Raw genomic sequence first — 26963 nt, 5'->3', positions numbered from 1 at the left:
TCACGATCACAAGCAAGAGTACGTGACTGTTTTTTCCTGTGTGGTCTCCCACTGCTTTCCACTTACCAGTCCTAACAAATTTGCCAACCCAGGCCAAACTTTGATAGATCTGCATCTTCAGCAATTCCACCTTGGAAGGTATCAATACAGCATGATCCATGCCACCAAAGCAAGGCAGGAACACACACAGATTGCTTTAACCACACTTAAACAATGCTCTCATAGCACTCACACATTATTGGATGGGTGGGAAAAAGCATCTAGTCTGGCACTTATAACAGATGCCATTACTTGTCCTTAAATCAGAGGAAGGGCAATTTCTTTAAAGGAATTCAACTACAAACGCATTCAGAAGCAATGAGAAATGGGTCTCAACTTGTGTTTCCTAACTTGAAACGTGTGGATAGCTGTATCTGATAAATGACTCCACTAGAAACTAGTGCTCCCTCTCCAACTCTGCCTTTCGTTTCTGACAATGCTTTGAAAAGGTGATAGAAAACATCTCACTGTACTTGTGTATCTGCAGGTGTGAGTCTGGCAGGCTTTTATTCAAAGGAAATTCTTTCAACAGTGATGGATGATCGGGGTGAGCAAGGGAATGGGGAAGAAACGGCTGTCATGGAAGATGGAATCAATTCACGAGCTTGGAGAATCAGTTATTCACAGGAGTCTGTGGTCTTCAGAAGGTTATTGTTAGTCACAGCTATTCAGCGAATAATTTCACATAGAACTTTTCAAGTCTGAACACAGATGAATATTCCCTATTCATTTTTCTTAATTAAACCCTGTATTCATAGGCTTTGGGTTCAGTACTAAGCATTTCACAGAAGTAGGATAGGTAATTGACAGGTATACAACCTCTACAAGTGCTTTCTGCAACTGTGGCAACTGTTCCTGGAACACAAAGCTAATATCTGATATATCATGATATGAATATTTTCAATTTTTCTGTGAAACTAAAAGATATGCAGGTTCTAAGCAATAAAAGTGAACTTGCATCAAGGCTTCTGTTAAAATTCACAAAGCTGCTTAGTTATCCAAACTACAGGGTGTTTATTTTCCTCCATCCTTCCAGCTGCAAGCACCAAGACACGAACCTACCTGCATTAAAGCACACACCTCACAAAGTCCAGCATGTCTGACAAACTGCCACCAGAAAAAGCATAGCAGTAGTAATATGGTGTGTTATGGTTACTTCCAAGCTGACCAAAAAAAATAAATTAAGTTGATCATCCCTTTTAAATACGATTCTTGTATTTTAAGCCAAAACCCTTAATTCAGCTGAAAAAAAAAAAAAAAAAAAAAAAAGGGAGTATTTTAAACACTAAATTTTACAATGCAAAAAAAAAAAAAAAAAACAGTCTTCATTTGAAAACTCTGGTAAATGTTTTTCCCCATCTTTCCATGGCAACTTAAATGTAGGATACTACTACCAGATAATCCTAAACTGCAAGCCTCAGGTGTGCCAGAAGAAAAGTTTCCTCCAACTTTCCCCCCACAGGGCTGGAGAAGCTCATTAAAGACAGAACAATTTTACCTTCCATTTCACCCTCCTGCTCTTCCCATCCTTCCCAGCATGTAGCCCCCTTCTATTCCTCACGAGGAAGCAGAAAGACCTCCCAGTCCCAGCTGCCCAGCAGCATCTCAATGCCCTGAGCAAATTAAATCCCTGCCATCAGCAGCCCCGGGTTTCTATGGCTGCAGCAGCAACGGGGCTGTTACACGCGCCAGGGAACTGCAAGGTGGAGGGGACAGAGAAGGGAGCAAGGGTGATGAAGAGGAAATTGTCAAGCTAGGAAATCACCATCTGTTATTCCATCAGATAACGAACAGCCTCACTCATCAAGAAGGGCTGTCCTTCGATAGCCTTAAAGCTTTCAGCCTGTGAATTGAAGTCAGAGCACCAGCACTGATGGTGCTGCAAGCTCCCACTCTCAGCATACAGGTGCCAAGTTGTCAGGGGTAACATATGCTTGTTACTGAAGGTAGCAAGCTAACACCGGGCTTTATTAAAGATGAGGCTCGTGTTCAGTGAACTGTAATCACCGCACTGATACCAAGCCCCATGGGAGGCAGGTGGCAGATGGCACCGCAACACCTCTAAGGATCCCAGTGCCCATTTGGCTTGTGCAACCCAGCTCCACCTAAGGACTTAAGAGTTTCTTCGTATATATACATAGATAGGTGGCAAACACCTTGATTAAATGAACTGAAGTTGAAATGGAAATGCAGAGGGGAGAGGAAAACTCATAGCCAAGCTCATGAATGAATGGCAGAGCTGTAAAGTGAAAACTTAAGGACTTTTAAACAAACAAACAAAAAAAAAAAAAACAAAAAACAAATAAATAAACAGAGCCCACACAAGCTGGAGCCTGTGTAACATTACCAGCATGTCCAAAATCCAAAGGGGCGCTTCTTCCTCAAGACCTTTGTGTTCTGTTAACTCAGTTTGATAAAGCAGGGGGAGCAATGTTTACAGGCTAAACCCATTAATAGTGAGCAAGAGAATAAGCGAGCTGCCTTGGCCAAATCCCTACCTAACAGTTCCATCTATCACACAGACCAACACAATTAGTACTAATTGGCGCTCTTTGAAGTCACACTCAGTTGGAGTCGGACTGAACCTGGAGCAGGGCAACCTTCCTTCCTGGCAGTCCAGCGAAGAACTGTGGTGGTGAACACAAAGGACAGGTAAATCCTGGCAAGCGCAGGACTGTGTATACATGAAGTTCAGATGGTCCCAGAAATATTTGCTGACTAGGTAAAATCAACAGCATTTAGGTTCCTGGCTGTTTGCAAATGAGTCAGTTTTGATGCTCATGTGAATGGTCACCCTAAAGCACACAAATCCTGAAAGATAAATATTTAAAAAAACACAAGCAGCTGCACAAAGGCAGCAAAATTCAGCCAACAAAACAGTGCTGGTAAGATTCACAGGCACTTGGCACAGATTATCAAATAAAACCATATCCTCTGCAAACAGTACCTCAGTACTCTACATAAGAGATGCATGCTGCAGTTCCAAAAAGTCAGTTCACTGGAAGCACAAGCGAGGCCTTATTTGAACTTGCATCTTCAAAAAGGAGAAAAATTACATTAATTACATTTTTTAAAAAAATTACATTAATTAAATTAATTATTATTATTTTTTTTTTAATGTAGTATAAGAGGAAACCATGGAAAGATGTATTCCAAAAATTTAGACACAGTATTGTGAGTTTCTGCCAGCAGGACTCTATGCTGCAGAATACCACGTCTGACCTGCATCCTCCCAAAAACCTCAATTAACCAACTCCACCGACAAGCCGACCATGAAACATTCAACCCATTGACCTCTTCTACTGCAGACATCCTGTGGAACTGCCAGTTCCTCACACCGGTGCGAATTCAACGTGAATTTACGAAAAAAGCGATAAAGCCTCAGGCTGGCAGCCTCGAGCAGCACACAGAGCACTCCCTGCCGCAGCCTGATATCTCAGACAGGATCCCCACTTCCTCTCGAGTCTAAAACTGAAACGTGGAAGCTTCTAGAAACCAGACAACCTGAGAAAAACCATTGGCAGAAGTACTCATTTTTGCAAGTTCTCAGCAATTACATGGCATGGAATGAACAAAACCTCAGGCCACCAAGCCACCTCAGTCTTCCTTTCAATCACAAGCAGCGTGGGACTCGAACCGTTTCCCATCCTCCAGTCCTTCTTCCGAGTCAGTAAATGCTGTCACTGATGCCACCTCCCGCCAGCTGCCTTCCCAAAGGTGAGAACACAAGCACTATTTGCCTTTCCACGATGCGAGAAGCTCTACAGCCATTACTCTTGTAGCTTTTGATATTTATTTTTCACCTTTAGCAGTTATTTAGGGGAGGGGGAGAAACAGCACTATCTCAAGCATTCATTAGAGGTTTTTCCTCTAGAAAGCACCACAGTATTTTACCTGGGTGTGGAAGGAAAAAGATTATCATTATTTTACAGAAACAGACTAAATTGCAACTTCAGTAAGCAAAGCAAAAGCATTATGAACTACCTGAAATTAAAGATTTTTTCATTAAAAATCAGAATATTTAAGATATCTTTATAATAATATTTTTAGTGTGAATTCCAACAAATCAGCAGTTCCCTCTCACCTGATGTGTCTCACTAGGCTGACCAAGAGATTTTACATAGGAATGTTTTTCCTTAATGAAAAAAAATGGAAATGTTACCTCTTTCTGACGGTGAATGTGAATGGTAACAGCCACACAAAGCACGTTGCTGAACAGTATGAAAAAATCACCCAGCATGGCATCTGGTTCCTACTATCAGATAAGCCGTGAAAATTTCTTCTGTAAAACCTCTATGGTTTTGTGTCTGGAAATTCAAGAGACCTCTATCTCCTCATCACACACCCTTTCGTCAGATCAGATGAAATGCTTTTAATAATATACCTCATTTTTAACAGCTTGAGTTAAAGATGCTAGAGTCATTTTAGGACTTGGGCAAGTCCTTTCCCTTTAGCTGAACCTGTCATTTAGCACTTAACTCCAGCAGAAGACCAAACCAAATACATCCATCTTCAGAAGTGTCAAGAACTGCAGAACAATCAACTCCATATTGATCCAACAAAATCCACTTTAAAAACAAAATAGTTCTTCAGAGCACCAACATTTTATATTTAATAAGCTGTCCTGGATGCTGTAACAGATGAGAATTTGACTTTTTGGACAAGTGCTAACAGGAAAAAAACAAACAAACAAACAAAAAAAACATTATCTTGGGGAGCTCAGACGAAATGAAGCTCTGGGAAGGGACTGCAGGCATCAAGGTACAACTTCTCGGACATGTCAGGAGAGAAAATCCAGCAAGGAATAATGACAAGCAAAGCGTGACTTGAAACCTCTTCCATCTTCTGCTTTCTGGCTTATTTTTCCCCACAGGAGTGGAGCACAGTCCGATTACCACCAGCACAACCTGTGCCCTGCATGAATAACTCATGGCAAACTGTTCAAGAGCAAGCGATTTACTGCACCTCAACTATTACACGTGTGCTGGTGGGGAGCACTCACACGAGAGTTGAAGTCGGGCCACAGCAGTGCAGGGGCACCTATTTACTCTCAGCTTCTGCCAGGGAAAGGACAGACAAGATTTCATTTCAATACCAGCTTTAAGGCAAAAAGGAGAGCAGTGCTTCGAGCCCAAGTCATCTTCTCTCTCTACAGTTCTTGCATTACACACATTCAGAATCACTGTAGTCCCAGACATTACTAGAAAGGGTGGCTTTAAGTAAATAAATCAGTTAAAGCAGACGGACACATCCCCCACATCAATAATGCACATTCATAATAATGCATGCATAGCCAAAAGCTACCAGATGCAGTCTGTGAGGACAGCCTCAATCAAGTTCTGTGCCCTTGTGTGCAGGATTCGTACTTTACAAAGCCGTATGCAGGTAAGCAATGCCTGTTATTAACTGGGTAGTAAACAATGGACAAAGAGCATAGCTAAGCAGCTGTCTATATCCCTTCTGAAATAATTCAAGTTACTGAGTGACCATGCAAGTCCCCCAGAGCAAATGGAGTCTGGATCATCATGATTTTGTACAAGCACAAGTTAACAGGAAAAACCATCTATCAGAAAGATGGCTTCTTCCTCCTGTCTCGTCTTGAAGAGAGCTCAGTGTTATAGGCAAGCTAGGCTCTTATGTGCCCCCTCTCCTTTTTAATTAAAAGAAATACTCTTTTGCTCTCACTATCAACCACCTAACAGCTTGTAGAGAACCAGTAGGCAAACAACCATTAAAATTATCCAGGTTATTAAAAACTAACCAGTGTTATAAAACATTTTATAGGCTAGAGTTTCCAGATAAAAAAAAAAAAAAAAAAAAAAAAAAAAAAAAAAAAAAAAAAAAAACAGCCAGCTTTCATCAGACCCGGAGCATTACAGACAGCTTTTAAGTCCTGAAAACAAATGTTTATTCACTTGGATGCTTACTGTATGCTAATGGTCACAGAGCTATTGCTCTTGCTCAGGGGCGTGAGCAACACATGCATCACTGGAATGAATCAGCTGGTGCACAGCTTGCTCTCAGCTACCAGCTCTCCTGGGAAAACCCTGCCAAGCAGGCAGCTAGCTGGCCCCATGACAGGGTTAAGGTTATTAGACTCAAGAAAAAAAAAAGTGCTTCACAACAATTCAATTAGGAAGATGGAGCAATCAGAAGCGAACAGCATTCATTTTTTCCAATGGGAAAAACATGCTGATGGCTGCACACTTTACCAGGTGAAACTCGGGAACACAAGCCTGGGAAGTCAGGTACTTAGCAGCATGTCTCTGTTACCAGAAGACGCACACCACACTGACCACACTGGGAATCACTGTTAGGGCACTCACAATTAACCAGCTGGACAGCTCAAACATCATTACCGTGCAGGGCTTGGTGGAGGAACCACTAGACAAAATGCTTCAGCCTCCGCTGCACAGGAGTCGTACAGGTCTGTTTCCCTTAAATGAATAGCACAGTAAGTGACAGGTGCCATCTGTTAAGAACAGCATCACAAATAAAACAGCAGCAAGAAAGAGCTGGTGCTCTAGATGACCAAGTCTTCAGGAGGGGAAGGTAGATGGGCAGCATCAGTCTGCTTCCCAGAAAGCCAGCCCCCTGCCTTGCAATTTTAGAGCAGCATTTCACATACAACAGCCTCAGGGTGCAGTAAACTACCCCGTAGCTGCTACATCTCTTTCAAATTAATGCCACAAAATCCCTTTAGGGTTCATCGCTCTTCCCGTGACAAGCTCTCCACAGAGACTGCGCGCTCTGTGTTGTTTCTATGCCTGCTGAGCTTTTGGAAGCCTGGTGATGAGCTCTGCCTCTGAGCCCAGACACTCAGCACACACTGACCGCCAATCTAGGTTTTTTCCCCTCTGGACTGGGAAGGGAAAAATTCCATTTGAAAACATCATATGTTTTCCGTTGCAAAGGGGACAGATTTGGAGCCTGCTACTTATGAAGAAAGGAGGTGCCATGCTGGCTTTGGTATGTTAATGCCACCTAATCCATCAACTGCTTCAGCTTTTTTCCAGTCACCACTTCAAAAACACAACCAAGGTTAAGGCAGAAACATCTTTAGAAAGATTAATAAGGAGACAGCTGTCAGCACAGCCATGGAAATATCATGTGTACATAAAGATACAAAGTGGTGGTGGCGTGGGTTTGATTTTGTTTATTTTCGTTGTTGTTGTTGTTTTACACATTTACAAAGAAATCTGTCTTGCTCTCTCAGACTTTCACTAATGATAAACCCAAATGAAGATTCTTCAGCTGTAAAAGCTGTTCTGTTAAAATTCAGAACTTAATTGTGATTCTGACACTTCAGCATATGCCCTATGCATTATCCTTCGCATGTTTGCAATGCTATAGCCTGAATCACATCACTACAGTTAAGCAAAATCCAGTAATATTCCTCAACCAAGCAATATTTTTCAATGCTAACTTTCAGAAAGGGCTCAAAGTCCTTGGTGGCATGCATTTATTGCTGAAGCTTCCCTGAAAATTAATAAAATGATGGATTGACCTTGCAAAAGGGAACTTGTGTGACAAGTTACCACATACTCAAAGGGCATAACAGAAGAAAGCTCTGTCCTGTAAATACTAGGGTAACAGTCAGTGAGACAACCTGGTAAGCTGGGAGCAGAAGCAGTAAGGGACTTCATGTCTGTCTTTTTTTTTTAATGCAAGTGTGGTACGTACATTCAGGAATAAACCCACACAGAGGTGCAACAAAAGAAAAATTAGTCAGCACTAAGCTAGTATAATGATGTATAACACACTAATTTCTCATGAAAAAAGTGTCTTGTAGTTTTTAGGTCCTTCACAAGACATACATTGTTCCGCTCTGGCACTAAAAGTAGAGTAAACTACATTATGATGTAGGCACCAATTGCACCTGCACAGTATTAGATAACGCACAGCTTTTTCTTCAAATGGTGACACTGTAACTCATGGGCATTAATTTTGCTGTGTTGACAGGCTCTTGGAGGTCTTAGAATTATTCGTCCTCTGCTTTTGAGCCAAAAGACAGAGTGACTTTCAAGTCTGGAAAGCAGCCAAGAATGGAACCCAGACATCCTGATACGCAGACCCACATAACAACCACAAGGCTGCCATGTCTCCATCTCCTCCTCTTTGTCCTAATGTCAGCAAGTGAGTGTAGGACTTCAGAGAACGTCTCAGGGGATAAATATGAACACCGCAAATACAAACACTGACCAAGGCTTAGCATCTTCACTCCCTGTCTTGGTAATCCCCCGAGAGATGTTGCCACACTCTCTCCCAAAGGTCTCTGAAGGATGCCTCAATGTTAGCCTTGCCACCCATTCTTTAGGGACAGTCTCCCTCACTCACACCTAAGTCCTTTCCACCGGATCTGCACTGCCTTTAAAAGGGACGTGGATGACCCTAGCGCTACTGTTTCTATCATGCCCGCTGTCTGGGCACAAGGATTAGGCCATTTGGTGTGGCATCACCAACTCCAACAACCACTTTACCCATTCCAGCCACTAGGTGAGGGCAAAGCTCCTGGGAGAATCCCACCAAAACCTGTGGGGGAACAACAGGCCCTAACCGCTGTGGAAAGGCTCTTTCGGAAGCAGGGAAGGGAGAGTGGCCAAGAACATACCTGCTCTCACTGTACTCCTTCTTCTCTCTCACACGCAGCCACCTCCGGAGGAGGAAGCGCTTGCGCCGCGGGGAGGCACTGGGTGTGGAGCAGTTGGACCAGGGGGTGTCCTCGTCACTGGACGGGGTGATCTCAATGGAGGGGAGCTGCAGGTATTCCTTGCTGGAGGAAGGAGAATCCTGATACCTGCTGGCCTCCAGGCTCTGCTCCTGCACATTCTTCATCCGCCTCATCTTGAAGCGCTTCCTGCGCAGGGTGGGGGTGGACGAACTGGACCAGGCACGGCCGCCCTCCACCACCTGCTGCTCTGGGACTTGCAGTGCAGGGAGCTGCAGGGTTTCTGTCATGTTGGCGGCTGGCATCAGATGCCCTTTCTCCTCCTGCTCCCACCCCCAGGCACGCTAGCTCTGATCTCCGTGTAAACCACACCGCAAAAACCACAGCTCGCCCTTCCCCTCCCTCCCGCAGTCCAGCTCTCGCCCTCCCTCTCTCGCAGGAAGCCTCCTGGTGCTCAGGTGCTTTCATTTAACAGGCAGGGGTGCTCAGGACAGACATGCCACAAGGGAAGCCAGTTTCAAGTTTCTTTTGTCCTTCCCCTCTCTGCAAAACAAGGTCCCTCCCCTGCCCCGGCTCTCAAAGCAGTAGGTTTAGCACCAACACAAGGGTTGCTTGCAACAGCTTGGCTCACTTTCAGGTTTGTTTGTTTTGTTTTTTCCTTTGCTTTCTGTCCTCTTTGCCTAACGTTGGTTCAGGAAAAAACCTCCTGGGGCTGTGCTGGGAAACTCAGCTGTGGTCTTCTCAAGAGACGAAGCAAGTATGGAGCGGCGTGGAGCTGTGAGGAGGTCAGAGAGAGACAAAGGAGGAGGGAAGAAACGATACTGATAAAATCAGGAAAGAGGAGGAGCAGCAGCATGTTCTTTTTCTGTAGCGGATAAGACATGTGCAGGCAGCTGCTCCAAGTGTAACTGCACTCTTAATCCCGAGGGACAGGGTTTATATTACCGAATATGCCACTGCCACAAATCAACCGAATGACAAGGGTAAGAAGGGAAAATAACTTTCTGTGGGAGCCAATTGGACAGGCTTTCCCCTCGTCCCACCTTCCTGCTTGGACAGCCCCCCTGCTTGGGGAGGGAACAAGCGAACTTGGACTTCCAGCCTTCTGGCAAGGCTAGGGGTTTTTTGTCCCACTGTCTGCTCACAGAACAGGCAGAGAAGGAGAGGGCTTGAGGAAAAGCTCCCAAGGCAGTGGCAGCGGGTGGCACCAGAGCTGGGAGCCGGCTGGTGCTGGAGCTCAGGCTCACGGGAGCAAAAGCTGCTAAAAGGGAGTTCCTGGAGGGCAGCGCTGCTTCCAAAATGACACAGGGGGTGATGAATGGCCTCAGGTCCAGGAACCAACAAAGACACCACAAAGACAGTTAAACGTGCAGGACAGATTTTAGACTGGGATGAATACACATGCTACATGGAAGATTCCCAGGCACTGAACATGCTAAGGAGGCTCTACCGAGGGTCATGCACTGGGAGGAATTGCCGTTTCCAACCAGCCTTGCAAAATTGTGGTAACAAAACCAAAACAGAAAGGATGTGAGTGTGAGAGTGATTCTCCATCAAGATCCCCTATGTTTTAAAGCAGCTCCTGGATGAAACTGCATTAAGGTATATTTTCAGGTAGAAATGACGTGAATTCTTTAAGAGAGTGCCTAGAATCCAGCTGTGTGAATTTTAAGCATGCTGTCAGATAAAAACATCTAATTCAATCTGGCAATGCTTTGGTTTTCATTGTTCAACAGTCTGAACCTTTAAAAATACTAGTTTCAGGTTAGAAAATATTTGTTGATCCAAACCAAAATATTTTGTTTTGCATGGGCTGCCTCAAAGTTTTGTTTGAAAACAAAGCTCACAAGAACTTTGAGCATCAGAAACTGTGGAATCTTGGACCTATATAACTGAACGTATCAAAAAAAAAAAAAAAAAGGAAGACTTGCAATAGCAAGAACAAGGGGGAAGTGGTTCAAGTTTATTATTTTATTTTTTGATCCCCAAATGTTAGATCTTATTTTACTCTTGCCTTTTTGCTCTGCTTCTCATGTAAGTTACCAGCTTGAGCAAAACTTCAGTTTCTGGAGCTCCTATCACCTTGGTGTCTATACACCTGGCACACACAATCGGAACACCTTCCACAAATACCCACTTAAATCAAAAAAAAAAAAAAAAAAGTCAAAACAATTAATTCTGAAAGACAAACATCTACAGAATAGACAGCCACGGTTTACTTTTTGAAGACCTGCATAAGGAGAGCTGCACCCCCTTTTCCTCTCATGAGCTGATTCCGTATTACAAAGGAGGAAGGAGATGTGAAACCTGGACCTGAGTCCTTGAGCCACCTGGTGCCACCACACGCTGAAGCCACCTGTACCCTCACTGCCCCCATCAACCCACAGCCCCCGTCAACTCACAGAACTCACTTTCAGCTTCCTCCTCAGGCAACCGGGATTCAAAACCACACAATATCATTCCTAAATCTTAACCAAGACTACGTGCAACTGTGGGAAGGGACTTTTCTGCTTCTGCTTCACTTTCGCAGAAGGAAAAGGTGGTAGGGACAGAAGTTCTTTCCCTTAAATCTCCTCCCCGTCCACAAAAGGAACTCCCACCCTTGTTAATGTATTGCAGCCACCAGAGCAGTAGCCCTTCGGAGGCTATCAAAGTTTTGTTCCATATATTGAGTTTGATTTCCTGTGAAATATTTTATCCCGTTCAAGATTTTGCTGCTTCATTGCACTTATTTCAGTAATTAGCAGGGGCAAAAAGCTGGCATTTTTGCCTGTTTCAGTAAGAAATCACACAGAGTATGCTGCAGACCCTCAATCCCCACCAACATGAATTATTGAACAAGACTCGTACTGCACTGCTGTGGGCAACAGCAGCGTTTGGAGCTTTCTTTGGCAAGGCAGAACCAGCCCTTTCACCTTTCACCAGTCTGCTTTTTGTTGCCATAGCTGTGCCAGGACAATTTCTTCATCCTCAGCCTCGCTGAACATGACTGGAATTCACTTGAGCAAGACAGGGGCTCCTTCCCCACACCATTTGCACAGCCTCAAATGATTCTCTTGGGCTGTGCCACGGGAATCTGCTGGGATAGGACCGGGTACCCATGCCCGGGGACTAGCCCTTTAATTCCAAGTACCTCACTGATTACTAAGCAACACTTATTTGTGCTCAAACATTCTCAGGACATTTTTATTTTGGAGAGAGGATGCTGACCACCTGTCTTGTCCTCTGAGGAAAAAAAAAAAAAAGCCAGAAGCTGTGTAATAGGAGAGACCACTCAAACACCTGACCCACAGAGTGAAAAATTCCACCCATGATCAAGGACTATTTCTGTGCGAACCACAATGACAGCACGAGGTGGCTGCTTCCATGAGAGCTGCTCTTGCCAGATTCTTGCTGTAGAAGTACTCCTGTCAGGACAGTTTCACTCTCACTGCTGCCTGGGTTGTTCCCCACCAGGAATTTCACATTTTACTAGCCTTTACCCTGCGACAGGGCTTAGTCTCATTACACTTACACCCGCTGTTACCATACCTAACCCAAGCATGAAATCCGGCTGTCGGCTGTTTAGACTCAGCAAAGCCATGGCCCCACAGTTACAGCAGCAGCACTCACATACTTGCAGGCTGTGCTTTGCACCGAGCACACGTGCCCTAAGTGCATTACAGGAGGTTAACCTGATCCCCAAGTTCCATGCCTGGAGCTGCATCATCTGGCACCAACCACCTGCTTCTACCGCCGGTGTCAGAAATAAGTCACAACGTGGGACAGAAGTGGGCTGCAGTAGGCTTAGCTGTGTTGTATCCAATCTCTCCTAAGAGAATTAAATATACAGAACTTGCCCAAGTGTTTTATTACTTTACATATTGCTTGCTGGCCATTTTATTAATACTTGCAGGGGCTGAAAGAGCACTCAGCTCAACAGGGCTTTCTGCTTAAAGGTTAGCCTGTGTCTATTTGTATCTTGCCTCCCAAAAGAAGTAATTCTCATGTCAGTGATAATGCTGAAAGACTCCACTCTGTGCATTATTGCTAACAGTATCACGCAATTTAAGGCATTCAAATTTTGGCCTCATACACGGCAGCAAACCCCAGATTCTTCAGCTGCCATCCAAAATCCAGCAAGCACCAATCATGACTCACACAGCACAGCACCTATTTTTCCAGCATTAGGACAACCCTTTCACAGTTGATTTCTTCAGGTAATGCATTTCCTCCAAATTAAAGGGGATAGTTGAGGCAAAGATCAGCAAGCAAAACAAATTAAATCAGCATTACTTCGCAATAATCTTTCATCAGAATATGGCAACAGGGCAAAGGTTTCAGGACATTTTCCTCAATTTTCTGTACCATCCAAAGCTGACGTGGATCATCATTTTGCACTATCTACTTACACTGCTCAAGACAAACCACTTGAGCATCACAAAAGGAAGCCCATTTCTCCTCATAAATCCAGAAGACCAGATCTAGAATAGATTAAACTCTGTCCCTCGCAAAACAAAGGGTGACTTGTTCAAATTAATTTCCACAGGAACTTGGCATTTTTGTTATGCACTACACACATTGTATACAAATGAATCAAGGGGACTCTGTCCGAATTCCTTGGATTTCCTCTACCTGTAACAGTACTTTCCTAACAGGTCACAGCTCACAGCACACGCCATTAATCACAGAACAAGCCTGTGAGTACAAAAGGTCTCTGAACAGCGCATTCTTTCCTATTCAGGTAAAATACCTGCTTCACTAGCTCAGGCCGGTTAAGTTTGCTGTATTTAACCCAGACCTGCACAAAAAAAAAAAAAAAAAAAAAAAAAAAAAAAAAGGCAGTACTAAAAACTCCTCATACCAAAATAAAAATTAAGAATATGAACATACCTAAACTTCGTTTTACCCAAAAAGAACAAGAACAGATTGAATTAAATCCTTGCCTCCCTCTGCTAAAGCACACGCAAGCAGCACCAGAGATCCCAGTTCCACACCACGCTGCCTAACAAGGGCTCAGTACAGTCAGGCTTTTCAGCACGTCAGCAACCCAGCCAATACCCAAACACAAGCAACAGAAATTAATCTGTCAGCTGAAAGCAGAGCGAACAGAAACATGCACAGCTAAGCAGCATATTGCGTTTTGCACCACAGGATGATGATGATCTCCGCAGCTTACACTACATATTCACCTGGGTGTTGCAGTATGAACATCCTCCCTCTGAGGAAAAATTAAAAAAGAAAATGATTTTTTTCGATGCTTCAGTTGAACAGTTTCGGTATGAACTTAACTTTCCCCTGTTTTAGGCACCAAAAATTAGACACGTGGCTTAAGTTTAAGCACAAGGCTCTTGCAATCTTTACCACTTGTGGGTTTTGGACAAATACCTACAATAGCCCCTTCCCTCTGACACTAACAGTCAGCCTGGAGAAAAGCACAGGGTGACAGCCTGAAGGAACCCCCACAAACAGTCCCTTATAAAACAAGCACCATATGCACAGACCTCAAAATCTAAGGTGGTACTACGCAAAAGGAGAAACAAATTCAGCCAAAATGCAGACAGTAAGGTTTTGGTATTTGTTTCCATTCTGCACATGTGCAAAACTGTAAGAGAAAAAAATATTTCAAACAAAATGCAAAGGAAAAAGATGTGTTCCTTCCAGAATACCCAACAGTCTAGTAACTGAGCATCTCACAAGGTCAGTCATTTTTCTCATGAATCAAGGATTATGCAATTAAACAGAAGTCAGTCCAGAAGAGGACAGCTTTACCTAATCAGAAGAGCTCAGACTTGAATCTCAGACTACGGTACACAGCGTGCCCTTCCTGTAAGGAGAGGTTACAGAGGTTACGTGGCTCTGCTTTCCACCTGGGCCTTTGTCCTGACTCAAAGGAAAACCCCAAGTGCTTTAGCAAGTATCACTGTGTGCTTTCTACATGGCCTGACTCCAACAAAGATTTCTGCGAGGCTATAAGCAGTGGCTCCCAAGCTCAGGGCTTGCAGCACAGACGGCTCGCAAGGCTCTGACATCGGAAATGCAGGAATCAAACTGAGTCCAGAGAGAATAAATGACGTGCTACCTGCAACTCTTCACTTTGCACCAGCAGCATGGTTGGAAGTAGAATTCTCCCAAGTATTTCTGCTCTGTCTTGTGACAACTAAAAACAATCCTAAAGCACAACTGTCTAGTCTGTGTTTGCCTCCTGGAAGAGTAAGTAGCAGAACATTACTTTGCCCTAGAAAAACACTGAGGAAATGAATGCCTGCAGAGACAAAAAAATTTGAGTCTTATTCTGTACAAGGCCAAATGGAAGCCTCCAAAACTTGCCCTGAACTCCCAACAGCCACTGAATGGCAGGAGAGAAAAGGCTTTCTACAGCTGGTACACTCATTTAAAATAACTGTATAGATATTGCTTTATAAATACCATTCCTGTCCATCATCTCAATTATCCACAACTTCAGCAGCAAGGCTGCTAGAGCCCATTTCCTCAATTACACAAATGCCTGAGGAGAACTGTCATTTCTCTTCAAGATCATTGTAGCAGAGCTATTTGGGAGCTACTTCATGCACAACTGAAAAATGTCCAGCTGACTTTGCATTCACCCTTACAATCCTGCACTTGCTCTTACAGGAAAGAAGCAAGGCCATTTCTCTTCCCCAACAGACAGCGCAATCACACCTAGCATATAATGCAGATCCAGCGATTTCTACTTGTGTATTTCATGCCATAAGCATTTGATGCAAGGAACACCTATGCCTACAAAATTTATACATGCTTCTTGCTTGCATAACAGAGCACATAAGACAGTAGATGTACTGCTATCTGCAGCATCAGGAGGTAGAGATTATTTACAGTAAATGAGTATGGAAGAGCTCTGCACAGAGATCCAAAGCACTGCCACGTGCAGTGAATGTCACAGTAGATGCCACGTTTACCATGTATAAGCAGAATGCTCTGAATACGCCCCTCAGGCATAAGTTTTACCTGAGCATGCATATGCAGGCGTGAAACAGCTGATAAATGCCTGCAGAACACACTTACAGGAATGTAGCAGATTCCTTACATCTTACAAACAGTCATTACAGATGGTGCAGAGACAACAGATGCCTCCCTTCTACAGTTAACTCTTCCCAGCAGCGTCTGTTACTACATTTTTTTCCGATGCCTTTGCTGCAACCAAGTAGTTTACAGTGATGGCTTAACTGGGCAGGCAGCTAAGTACTGCAATTATCCCAGCCAAAACCAGGACAGTTATACTACTAATTGGAAGTTGGAAATAAGCTATTTTTTATGTATACGCACATAGAATTTCAAGTGCCATAGGGTCTCTTGCTGACCTAGTTCCTAACAACTGCTGAGGATCGTTAGTCTGCAGTGGTCATCTTTTAATGAAACAGCCTGTAACTGCCAGGTTACATCCCAGTTGCCAGAAATCTGCTTCTCATATCTTCCCTCCAAATTATCATGCAGTTACACTCTTTTGAGACTCTCAGGAAAAGCAAGGTCACCAACTCAGCAGAGGCACTCGATCACGATCAGATCCAAGTGCTCTGGGGGGAAGCTTACACTAACAGTGCCCACACTGTGCTCCATTTCACCTGTCCCAGGGCTTCAAATGCCAGCAGTCACAAACTGAACAAAGTTTTCTTATTCTTTCATTTGCCTTTCAGTACGAAAGCAGCAACAAGATCAAACAGGTGATACTTCTTCAGCTGTCTAGGTTTTTATAGTAATATTGAACAACCATGATTTCTATGTTTCTATAATGAGAGCCTACCCAGCAAGCATCTTCGATCTGAGAACACAGAGGAAAGGGTTGGCAGCACACATCACATTTTATACCCTGCAAATTGTCTCAGCAGTTCTCACGGGATTCCAACCAGCGTGACAGTCTGTGGTAAGCTGAACTATCTGAAAAGGCTTTCCTTTTTTTTCCTCCCTTCCTGAATGCCAGGGAGATGAGGCATACATGGGTTAGGATTGTTGCTGAGATTGGGTATCAGGGTTCCAGGGACACAATCCTATTTCTCTCATTTGCCCTTCAGAGAAAGTCATCTCACATTTTGTCACAGTTTCCTTGCAGATAAAATTGAGATTAAGATAGCTGCCTGACGTGTTAAAACTGTGGAAGTTTAATTTAAGAAAGTATATAAATCACTTGGCCACCTTCAGGACTAATCAAAACATACAGTCCAGGGAACCTGAGTTCACCTGAGCCAACGGAGCTGAAGATTCCACGGCCCATCACCACCAAGAACAATTGCAGTTCAAAGCAAGGATTCTCTTCAAGGTGGTGAATAGAAAAGCAAGACACTGATTTCTTTCTTGAGAATCTGGCTGTTCATGAGCTAGGACATTTGTTTTGGTGAAAATGAAGAATAAGTATTGCAAATCCTACTGTCCTCCTTTTATTCCTTAGGAAATTTGGGCAGGGGATTGCACTATTTGTTGAGCTTTAATTCACAGTTAATATCTCCAGTTGTATTATTACATCTTATGCTGAGTTTTCTACTATCACATCCAGACTTAGAAGATGTGCATAATAGGAAAGTATTCTCAAATTAAACATCACAATGACTACTTTTATTACGTGCTCTTTGCTGTTGGTCTCTTTGTTAACAGCTCCTACCAAATTTCGTAACTACTGTCACACACTTACTGGGATCTTCAGTCATGGGTGAGTTACAAAATGGAAGGACATGAATCAACGTTCAAAGTCCTTGTTAAACCAAGGGCTAAGAGAAATCTGAGGTGATGCTATTGCATGGGATACAATCTACATGAAGAAGAAAACAGCCTAAAAATAAAAATACAAGGTATTAGCCAAACCTAACACACACAAAATTACAAGCTACTTGGGTAAATTACAAGCTAAGGGTGCTACCTTTCTCCCTCATTTTCTCCTTGTTCTCAGAACAAGGCTTTTATGTGCCATCTAACTAAATTTGAAAAGACAGCATATTGAATTCCCATTACAGGTCTGTTTGCTGACCATCTGAACAGTGGAGTACACAGAATAAATCACTTATTCACTCTGATGTTTCTTGATGCGTCACGAATCCCTGAAACAACACGCATTTTACATTTGGTCTGGGTTTCTTTTCCTGCCTTCGATGCCCACAACACAACAGGTTCTCTTAAACCCCAGTATGGCAGGAGCACAGCACCACTGCTAGGGGAACCTGCACCAGCAGGGCCCTGCTGCTCTCTAGTGGCTAAATACATGTTGCCAGCCACTTTAATCCCTAGATAAATATTACTGTCCTGCGGAGAGCCTGTAATTCCAGCCATCCACAACAGATCTCTCTAACCTTAAGATATCTGTCCACCATTGGACAGCAGCACAAATCCCTGAGAGATCACTTGAAGCACTGAGCTGTAGGTTACCAAACTTTTCAGACCCTACAAGCCACGCTGAGCACCACAGACAGCTGGCACATGCCTTGTAGGGCCAGGGGAGGGCCTTGCCAGCGAGCAGTGACATTTATCACAACGCTCCACAGGTCAGGACTGAACTAGGGATGCTTAAGGCAAGCTGGATATGCTTGTCAAAGTCAGCATAAGAAAGTCTTTCTCCAAGAGCTGGGAATCTGGATTACCTGTGGAGTTTGTTCACTCACCTCAGGAACTGCATTTGAGCCCCTCCACACAAGCATTTCTTCATAAACTTCATAACCCAAGAGGATTTTCTTGCACCCTTGTGACATTTGCTTCTCCTCACACATTCCAGTTGCTCATCTTATGTTCTTCAGGATCAGCAGTCTCAACACTCATACAGAAACTAAGGCTTTTCCCATGGGTCCTGCCTCAGTGCAAGATGTTCTGAAATTAGGTCAGGTTCACTTACAAAGGAGAAAAGCTTATGAGCAGGTGCTAAAAGATCAAGGACCAAACTGCCAGAGGAGATACAGACTGCAAAGCATACATGGCTAGAGCTGAGACTGTTTTCTGGTTTGGAGGGTTATTCTGAGAGTCTCTCATAAAAAGCAAGTCCTGTTCCTGGGCAGATATTCATAGGAAAAGCTTAAGGATCTAGATGTGTGCAGACAGGCTTTGCTAGCCAGGTGTGCAAGACTTGGTATGTAGCATTTGCTGAGAAACAAATTAATCCCTGGTATAAATCAATACAGTCAAGGAAATCACACCAGGAAAGATTCAGTTCCAGATTTTATCCCTCTTTCCTCACTACCTTCTACAGAGTTAAAACTATTTGTCACCCCCAAATTGAGTCCCCAAAGTTGGTCCTTCTTTCCTTGTTCTGCTACGCAAATGAGAATCAAAAGACTTGATAAAATGTGAAAAGCAATTACTAAGACAAAGGAAAACAAATCAAGACTTCAGCCTGTAGCAGATACAGGCTAGCTAAATCTCTGACAGACTGAATCAGACCTTTCAAAAACACCTGCATCTCCTTTTTTTTTTTTTGACCAGTCAATTAAATCTACAAACCCAGGGCTCCTCTTTGGAGCAAACTGTTCTTGAATGTTAAAATGTAAATCACTGCTAATTTTAGAAGGGTTTTTGAAGAAGGAGGGGCATAGGACATCAGGAAGATGCATGGATGCATGTGGGAACAGTATCATTCCCAGACATTTCCCAGACTCTTTACCTTTCTTAAAAGGTGCTTTAATTTTTCTACAGAAGGCTATGCAGTAGTTTTGAGAGACTAATTTGCAAGCAAAGCAACATCTCATTCGCTGGGTCAAATTCTGCCTGTGGTGGGAGTTGAAAGGGAAACAAGTCAATTCCAGCAAACAATGTCACTGCCCTTGGAAAAGGCTCTGAAAGCAGGAATAGACAAAAATCTTAGAGTTGTGAGTTTAGTTTTCAAAGTTCTGACTCTTACTTACAAAATTATTCAGCTCCGAATCAGCATTTGAGTCAATAACCTCTGCAGGAATGAATACTTAGTTCCTCACAGCATCTTTTCATTAGTTATAAATATACCTGCCATTCATTCTTGCCTGCATGCAATTTTACTCCCACTCCTCAGCCAACCAGTATTAGTTTCAAGTGAACAATGACATTTATTAGATATTTTTTTAACAATATTTCTGGGCCTCTCATCAGTGTGCTGAGGGCTAAATTGCACAATGACACCTCTGTAAAGGTGTCAGAAAAAAAAGCCCACATTAAATGGCAAAGAAAAAAGCCCCAGTAAGCAGAAGCTCAGCGAGGCATGAGATAAATGTCTTTCTTTAATACACTGGAATCTGGCAATTACCTACTTCGGATGAATCAGTGTCTCTGATGCGAATAACATCTAGTAATTAAATCTAAGGCACAGAGCTTATGTAAGTAGTTGATTTGGATCTAAAATAACCAATAGGCTTTATAATTAGGCACAGTTAAAAAGGTATTGATAGCAGTAGTGTGACTGCCAAGTGCCAAACAATTCCCAAATAACTGGCAGAGTAAACCTTTTGGTTTAAACGCTAAAAGTGTACTAAGAAGCAAATCTCTTTCCACCTTTTGGGATGGAGGCTGGGGACCTGATGATCGTCGTTCTTTTCCATTAAGACTTAGTCTGCCTCCAAAGCCAATGGCTGTAAATTCCTTCTCTTACCTAAGAGACAGGATCTGTTACATTTTTCATCACAACTCAAAGATGTTATGTTGTCTTCTAAGTCACATCACTGGGGTTTTAAGTTATGCCTTGGTTTAAGCTTGTTGGAAAGCAACTTGCATGCTTTAAGCTTTCACTTAGATCACCGTATAGAATTACTATCAGAATCCCAGTGAAAAATTGCAAATAATAAATTCAGCTTTCACCACAGGTGAAATTAATAAATAGCTCTATCAACTTCCATGTAACATAACCATGGCATGTACTGGGCAGTGCTTTGTCTGTACTCATGTACTTCATTTCTGCACAGTCGTGGTTCAACAGGAATTTCAGATAATCCTTTTATGTTGCAGAACTAACTTTCACCAATTTTCAGGGGGATTTGTTCTCCTGCACTAAGTAGCTTTTGTGACAAGAATAACTGTTAATGTACCTTCTTCAGGGTGTTCAGGTTCAGTGGAAATAAGTGCTGTGCAACAGCTAATATTCTGTTTTTCCAAACGTTGATGGACAGACAAATCAGGTATACAAAAGCCTACAAAAATAGTTGTCTGCCTGAGATACAAAAACACTTCAGCGGCTCAGATCAAGGCGATTACCCATTTTGTTTAAAATACAGAACACTTAATGAGGCAGAAGCCCAGACAGATGGGCAAACAGGCTGGGTCTCGCTCCTTCAAGTAAACAGCATTCAACAGCATCTGCAAGACATCCAGAAGGTTTTGTCACACAAATAACCAACATCTGTCAGTCTAACATCACATAAGCAAACTCACATGTGTGAAAAACAGGTTCTGTATCTCAGCTCAAGGAAAAGTCCTTCTCCAGAGGAGTTACACCAAGCTTGTGAACACACACAAGTCCCTGGGAGTAGGACTCTACATCGCATCATTGGTGTTTCCCACATAAAATGTATTTTAAGGTAACTGCAGGAGTTTGATACCTACTGAAGTGAGCACAGCAGGAACACTTCCTCAGGAGGTGCTTACACAAGCCATTTTTCCCAATGAACCTACACCAAGAAATTAAGGACAGCAATACAAGGAAAAACCGCAATTGACTCATCTCAGAGAACTTATTAAAAACACTTTTAGAAACAGAATCAACAGAGAAGTGAAACAGAGATGTAAAATTAGAGCTCAGTGTTGCAGTGTCCGCCCAGTGAGAGCATCACAGCTGCTCATGCAGTAACACAAGCTGAGTCAGGACTCGTCTCCTTCCCACTACCACAGTTGACCTCGGTGATGCGAAGAAGACTGGAATCAGCACAGGCTGTTTCAGGTAGGACTATTCTCAGCTGTGAGGGGTGGACGTGACACTTTTCTGTCTCATTTACCAGGCAGAATTTACATGCCACACATTTAAGTCTTATCCAAGTACAAAACTCAGGGCTGCCTATACAAATTGCAGGAAGACGGTGCACATCAGCACTGCCTGTAGCAGAGGGATCAGCACTAAGAAACACCTGCAACATGCCATGGACAACCCTAGCTACACTCCAGAAAAGATTTGAGCATTTCCTCTCAAAAATATGTGCAACTGTGGTCTGCACAGCATCATAGGCTGTTAAGAATCATGTAAGTGAATTCCGATCTTCTCTTCAGCAATCCTCCTTTTAGCAGGCGGATTATTATCCTTTGCTTACGTGATATATTCCAACAAAGTTTGACCAGCTGAAGTAGGATAAAATAACTCAAATCATAGCTCTTCAAAGACTGCTACAAAGACCACTTCTGATGCTTGATAACTTACACTTCTCAAAAATCAATGAGGTCTACTAAATAGGAGGGCAACAGAAACACTGGAAGCAAAGGATTTATGCCTAGCTCTGGACTGCCTACAGTATATCCTTGGTCAAATCTTTGCCATAAGTCTCTACATAATGGAGAAGACACCTCCCAGGAAAAAAACTTCAGCGATCTAGAACAAAACTAGACAGAAGCTAGATATAATTAAAAAAAGAAACAGATCCATTTTACTCAAACAGGCCACAGTTCAACTAAAAGATGGGAACAAGGTTTAAATAGCTATCCTGTGCATGCATGAACTGACATCCTTGAGATCACTTTCCATATTTTCCTGAGCAATTCCATCTGTCTTAAGAAGTTCTAATTGCTTAATCTGTAATCCTTAAATATCAACATTTATATAAATACAATTCCAATACAAATATTTAAAAACATTTGATAAACACCAAAACATTTAAATAAATTCAGCTGAATAGCATTTTTGTTAAGAATCACTGTTTCATAGATTTGGCATGTAACACCATGCTGCTTTTTCTGTATAGCTCTGACATTCCAATTTCGCTACCAAACAACTCCACATTTAATGCAGTTCCCTTCAGAATTACAAAGCTCTTATTGTTCCATACTGCCTGACTTAAAAAAAAAAAAAAAAAAAAAAAAAAAAAAAAAAAGACTTAATAAAACAAACTACAGTCAACAAACCTGTGTAATACGCACTGTCGCACACTCTCTACTTCTGCTTTTCTCCCTTTTGGCAGGTGACAGTCTTTGATCTAAAATTGCCCAAGTTTAAATACGTAGATACTTGGTACTGTACACATCTCAAGTAGCCAGCATGAAACTCACATGGTAGTGTAGCACTTACAGGGTTAAATGAACAGCAGCAAGCATGGGCAGTCTTCTGTGGCTGTCTTCATCAGGGAAACCTCTAAAACACAGCAGTGGATTCATTTCAGCACCTTTGGGAGCTGCAGTGGTGTTGGAGTGAAGGCACCCGGTGTACGGACTTGTATGTGGACAGAGGAGAGGGAGGGGGAAACAGAGCAGGAAGGATCACAAGGATCATAGGAAATCCTGCTGAATGTAGAAAGAGAATCAGGCAGGATCTTCCGTGGCTTTCCCTCCCTTCCCCCTCACTCCCACCACTATCTTAAAAGCAGTTTCAAAGCCAGAGGGAGCAAACAACAAGGCTACAACTAATAAAGTTCACATTTATAACACCGTCCCTAAACTTAAGGCAGTTACAGACAGTTAACAGCTTGCTCTGGCATTTCAGCAAGCACAGAAAGCAACTGCAAGCAGCGACTGCTGCCGCAGCAGCTGCCACAGGGGCCGGAAGGAAACCAAGCAGCTGGCTGTAAGGTGGCTCTTGGGCCCGCAGGCACACTCTGAGATTGCCCTCACGTCGCTTCTTCTAGCAGGCAGCTCTCCTGCAGTGCATCCTTCCTAGGGCAGGAAGCAGCACCAGCAAGAGATGTGAAAGGAGAGGCGATGGTAAGAATTGTGATGTTCCTCAGCGTGCTTCCCCCCACGCTCCCCCAAGTCACTAGGGGAGTGCAGCAGGAATCTGACTCATAAGCAGCTTTCCTCACTCTTGGGTGCTGCTTATGAAAATAAACACACAGGTTAAATACAGACTGGGTTAGATACAGACTTGCAAACGCCGCTGTCCTCTATTCCTGGGAGTACTCCCACAGTTCTGTAGCTGCATGGATGTATGGGCTCCAAAAGGGCTTCATTGATTTCACACTTTTTTTTTTTTTCTTCTCCACACAAATTCAGGATCAAGATGGTCACTAATCCAGATCATTAGATCTTTCCCATAGCTCTGGTCTTTGCGGAAGAAGGCAGGACCAGGCAGAGTGATGGTCATTTATCCCATAGAACTCTGCTTAGTACATGCAGGACCATTCTGAGATTATTAAAAAGATTAAAAATTATTCATGGATCTAAGATGAGAAGCTAAGTATAACAAATGTCTGAGCACGAAATAAAGGGAACTTGTCAACGAAATCCTCAGGCTTGTGCGGTGACAATACGAGGGAACAAAAAGCAACTTGAAGCTCACGATGTGAATCAACAGCTGCCGGTAATCCAAGTAGCAAAAATGCACACAGGAGTTAAACTGATCACTTACCAGGCCATATCTACATTAGTCACTTTCAGCTCAAGAAAAGGCAAATGACAAGAACAAGGAGTGCTATAGTTTCGCAACAGAAGACTGAAGGCCCACATTTTGCAAGGATCACATCATTTTTCTTCAGGCATTTCTTTAATGCAGTAATTGATAATCCACCTCCAGACACTCACAGCACTTCAGCCAAACTCGCAGAACTTTCCAGGCTACCCTCTATTTATGAGTCACTAGCAGCACCCTCCGATCTTCCTCTCGGTTAATACCACTGAAATACAATTCCTAGTCACGGAAATGACAGATGTACCCAGGGCTAATTTTCTTGGGAGGGTTTTTGGCAACTTTTCTTTCTCTAGGATTCTTCAAAAGATCTTTCAAGATTAAAGTCACGGAATGTGATCCAGAAATCACTACAAGCAACAAAACCTCTCCAACTCAAGCAAACCAAGTAAAATCCTAGAAGCACAGTGGGACAGCAGGTACATACATGAAGGACGTGCTTACCCTTGACCATTCATCCTGACACAAATGAAATCAGTAGTTGCTGTTAAACACACGACATTCAAATAGTTGGCTGGGTTGGGGACAAGGAGCAGAACACAGCAGACCTGATGCAGTCAGCGTGCAACCTGCCTTCACATCTGCCTCCACATCCACCCGTGGCACTTGCCCTGTGCCCACCCCACACAAGGTTTGTATTTTTTCTCACCAGTTCCATCAGTCTAGACCTTTTGCATCAGCCGTCACAGGCAGTGCCTTGAATCACAGCCGGCTATTTCAGCCCCAGTCATTTCCTGACCTCTACACAGCTTCCAACACAAGCGATCGCCGCTTCCTGGCTCTCCCGAAATTACGCAACACTGCTGGTGTTGGTGACTTTCCCATAATTTATGGTGAATACTTGATCCCATTCCTCCTCCCCAAATAAATACTGAAAGCTGAAAGAAAAGAATATTCCGCTTTGGATCTAGTTTTATTATTTTTAAATCATTAGAATTTTATATATTATTTTATGAAATATTTTTAAAATAGTTTAAAAATAAAAGCTTATGGATTTACAGTATTTATTCCATCTTTCTAGAAGACTGATGCTAGATATGAAATTACACGATACCGTTCATTTTTTATCTCAATGTCATTACAGCTATGCACAGCGTGACAGTTCAGTTAACTGCTTGAATTTCTTTTCTTTCTTTTTTTTTTTTTTTTAACTGTAACTTTCAGAGTTTGAGCTTGATTAAGTCAGACAGTCCCTCAAGCTTTTTTCACCATATTTAACATAAGTTAGAACAACTAATAGGGCAGTGAACACTGCCATCATGTGTGTTATGAGCATACATTCACAAGTGGGGCTTACCAAGACTCAGTTCTTTCTTAAGATACCCTGGGTCCTCCCTCAGAGGTTTCCATGGAAACCTGAAATTATGTCTATAGGGGAACAGAAAAAAAAGGTTTTCTAAGGTATGGATGAAACAGCTCCATGGAAACAAGCCCTGACTGTCAGAGGGGGCTAAGGGAGGCGGGCTGCGTGGGCAGGAACAGGGGGGATTGTCACCTAGGCACGTGGAGCAGGAGCCACGCAGACCCCTTTGGCCGTCATTCAAACATCTGCTGCTTCGAGACTGGCACCATGAGATCTGATTGCACAGAGCTTTAGGCATGCTTGAGACCACTACGTACCACTGGGAAACTCAGGAGCCAGTCCAGTGCAGCTGGGCATGATTAAGTATGGCCTAAGCTAACAAAGGTAAGGAGAGGCACACAACTGCCCATGCATACACCATCTTATTCCCCAACCTAATAAATCTCCAGAACTGCTCTAGAAAAAAGCATGGGGAGATTTAATGGTAATTTTCATCTGCTCATCTACAAATACTACTGCAACAGCCTCTTTTGAAAACTTCCTGAAAATTCCCGTTTTCTTCAGAAAGTTAAAGACAAAACCATACCAGTGCACATTATTGCCGGGTTACACTCAAGTCACTGACAGTAAGATCCAGCTACCCCGAACATCTAAGCATGCTGCAGTTACCCTGCTTTCTCTGTACAGCACCTCGAGGTAGACATACACTGCTATCTCACATTGAAATAAGCATTTAAATGATCAGAAGCCTGGAGTAAATGAGTTGAATCTGATCGTTAATCAGCACACGCTAGTCCACTAACCTCAGTTAAATTTAATTCCATTTGAAACTATCCAAGCAGCTATCTGCTCTTCCATTCCCTAGCTGAAAAACAGGAACATTATCTCAGCCAAGACTCAATTCCTTCGTTGAGCACTGATGAGGACAAGTAAAGCATAAGAAACATTCAAATATGATAAATTGACTCAAATTCTTCACAGAAAAAAATCTGAGCTTTTGCAACATCTGGCTGCTTTGTCACCGATTTGAGAAGAAACATTTTGTGCAGAGTTAGGAAAGGTACAGAGTTAAAGAAATAGTCACATTCCAACCTTTTTTCTCAGTTCTTTTCCATTCCTTTTCCATTCTCTCAGATTATATTCAACATGAAGGACCTTTGTTTTCAAACACAGTCTTGGAGGGTCACTTTAATCCATGCAGATACAGCCCTGAATTTGTGAAATGCTGTGAAACAACCCCCAGTCCCGGCTCACGGCCAGACAGACTACGCACAAGGCACTCACTAAGGCTTGTCCTACTTTTTATTAAGTTAACATGAGTCAAGACTTTTCTCTAATACGATCAGAGTTCAAACGTACACACTATGCCTTGCCCTATTTCATGCTTTTCCAACCCTGCAAGACAATTCTCAAACTTCTTCCTGCCTTGCTTGCTTTCACATTCCTCCAGGTGCCTGCCA

General features: G+C 43.0%; 1 protein-coding gene across 8 annotated transcripts in view; it reads right to left on the bottom strand.

Annotated features, from left to right (window-relative positions):
• Nucleotides 1-26963, bottom strand: part of GRAMD1B (GRAM domain containing 1B) — a 156109-nt gene that overhangs the window by 86894 nt on the left and 42252 nt on the right. For 4 of the 8 annotated variants that reach the window (XM_027444381.3, XM_072027759.1, XM_038167520.2 and 1 more), the window contains one exon: nt 8651-9482. The exons of 2 other annotated variants lie outside the window; for them this stretch is intronic. In XM_027444381.3, the coding sequence (XP_027300182.1) occupies nt 8651-9012 (362 nt within the window). In that variant the 5' untranslated portion in view covers nt 9013-9482. Of the gene's footprint in view, nt 1-6398; nt 6477-8650; nt 9483-22871; nt 23138-26963 lie in introns of those variants that run through there. 2 more of the 8 variants (XM_072027758.1, XM_072027760.1) reach the window with 2 other exon arrangements.

This window comes from Anas platyrhynchos, chromosome 25 (assembly GCF_047663525.1).
Source record: "Anas platyrhynchos isolate ZD024472 breed Pekin duck chromosome 25, IASCAAS_PekinDuck_T2T, whole genome shotgun sequence".
Classification (NCBI taxonomy): domain Eukaryota; kingdom Metazoa; phylum Chordata; class Aves; order Anseriformes; family Anatidae; genus Anas; species Anas platyrhynchos.
Note: the sequence above shows the minus strand (reverse complement) of the source record. Positions and strands in the feature narration are given on the sequence as shown.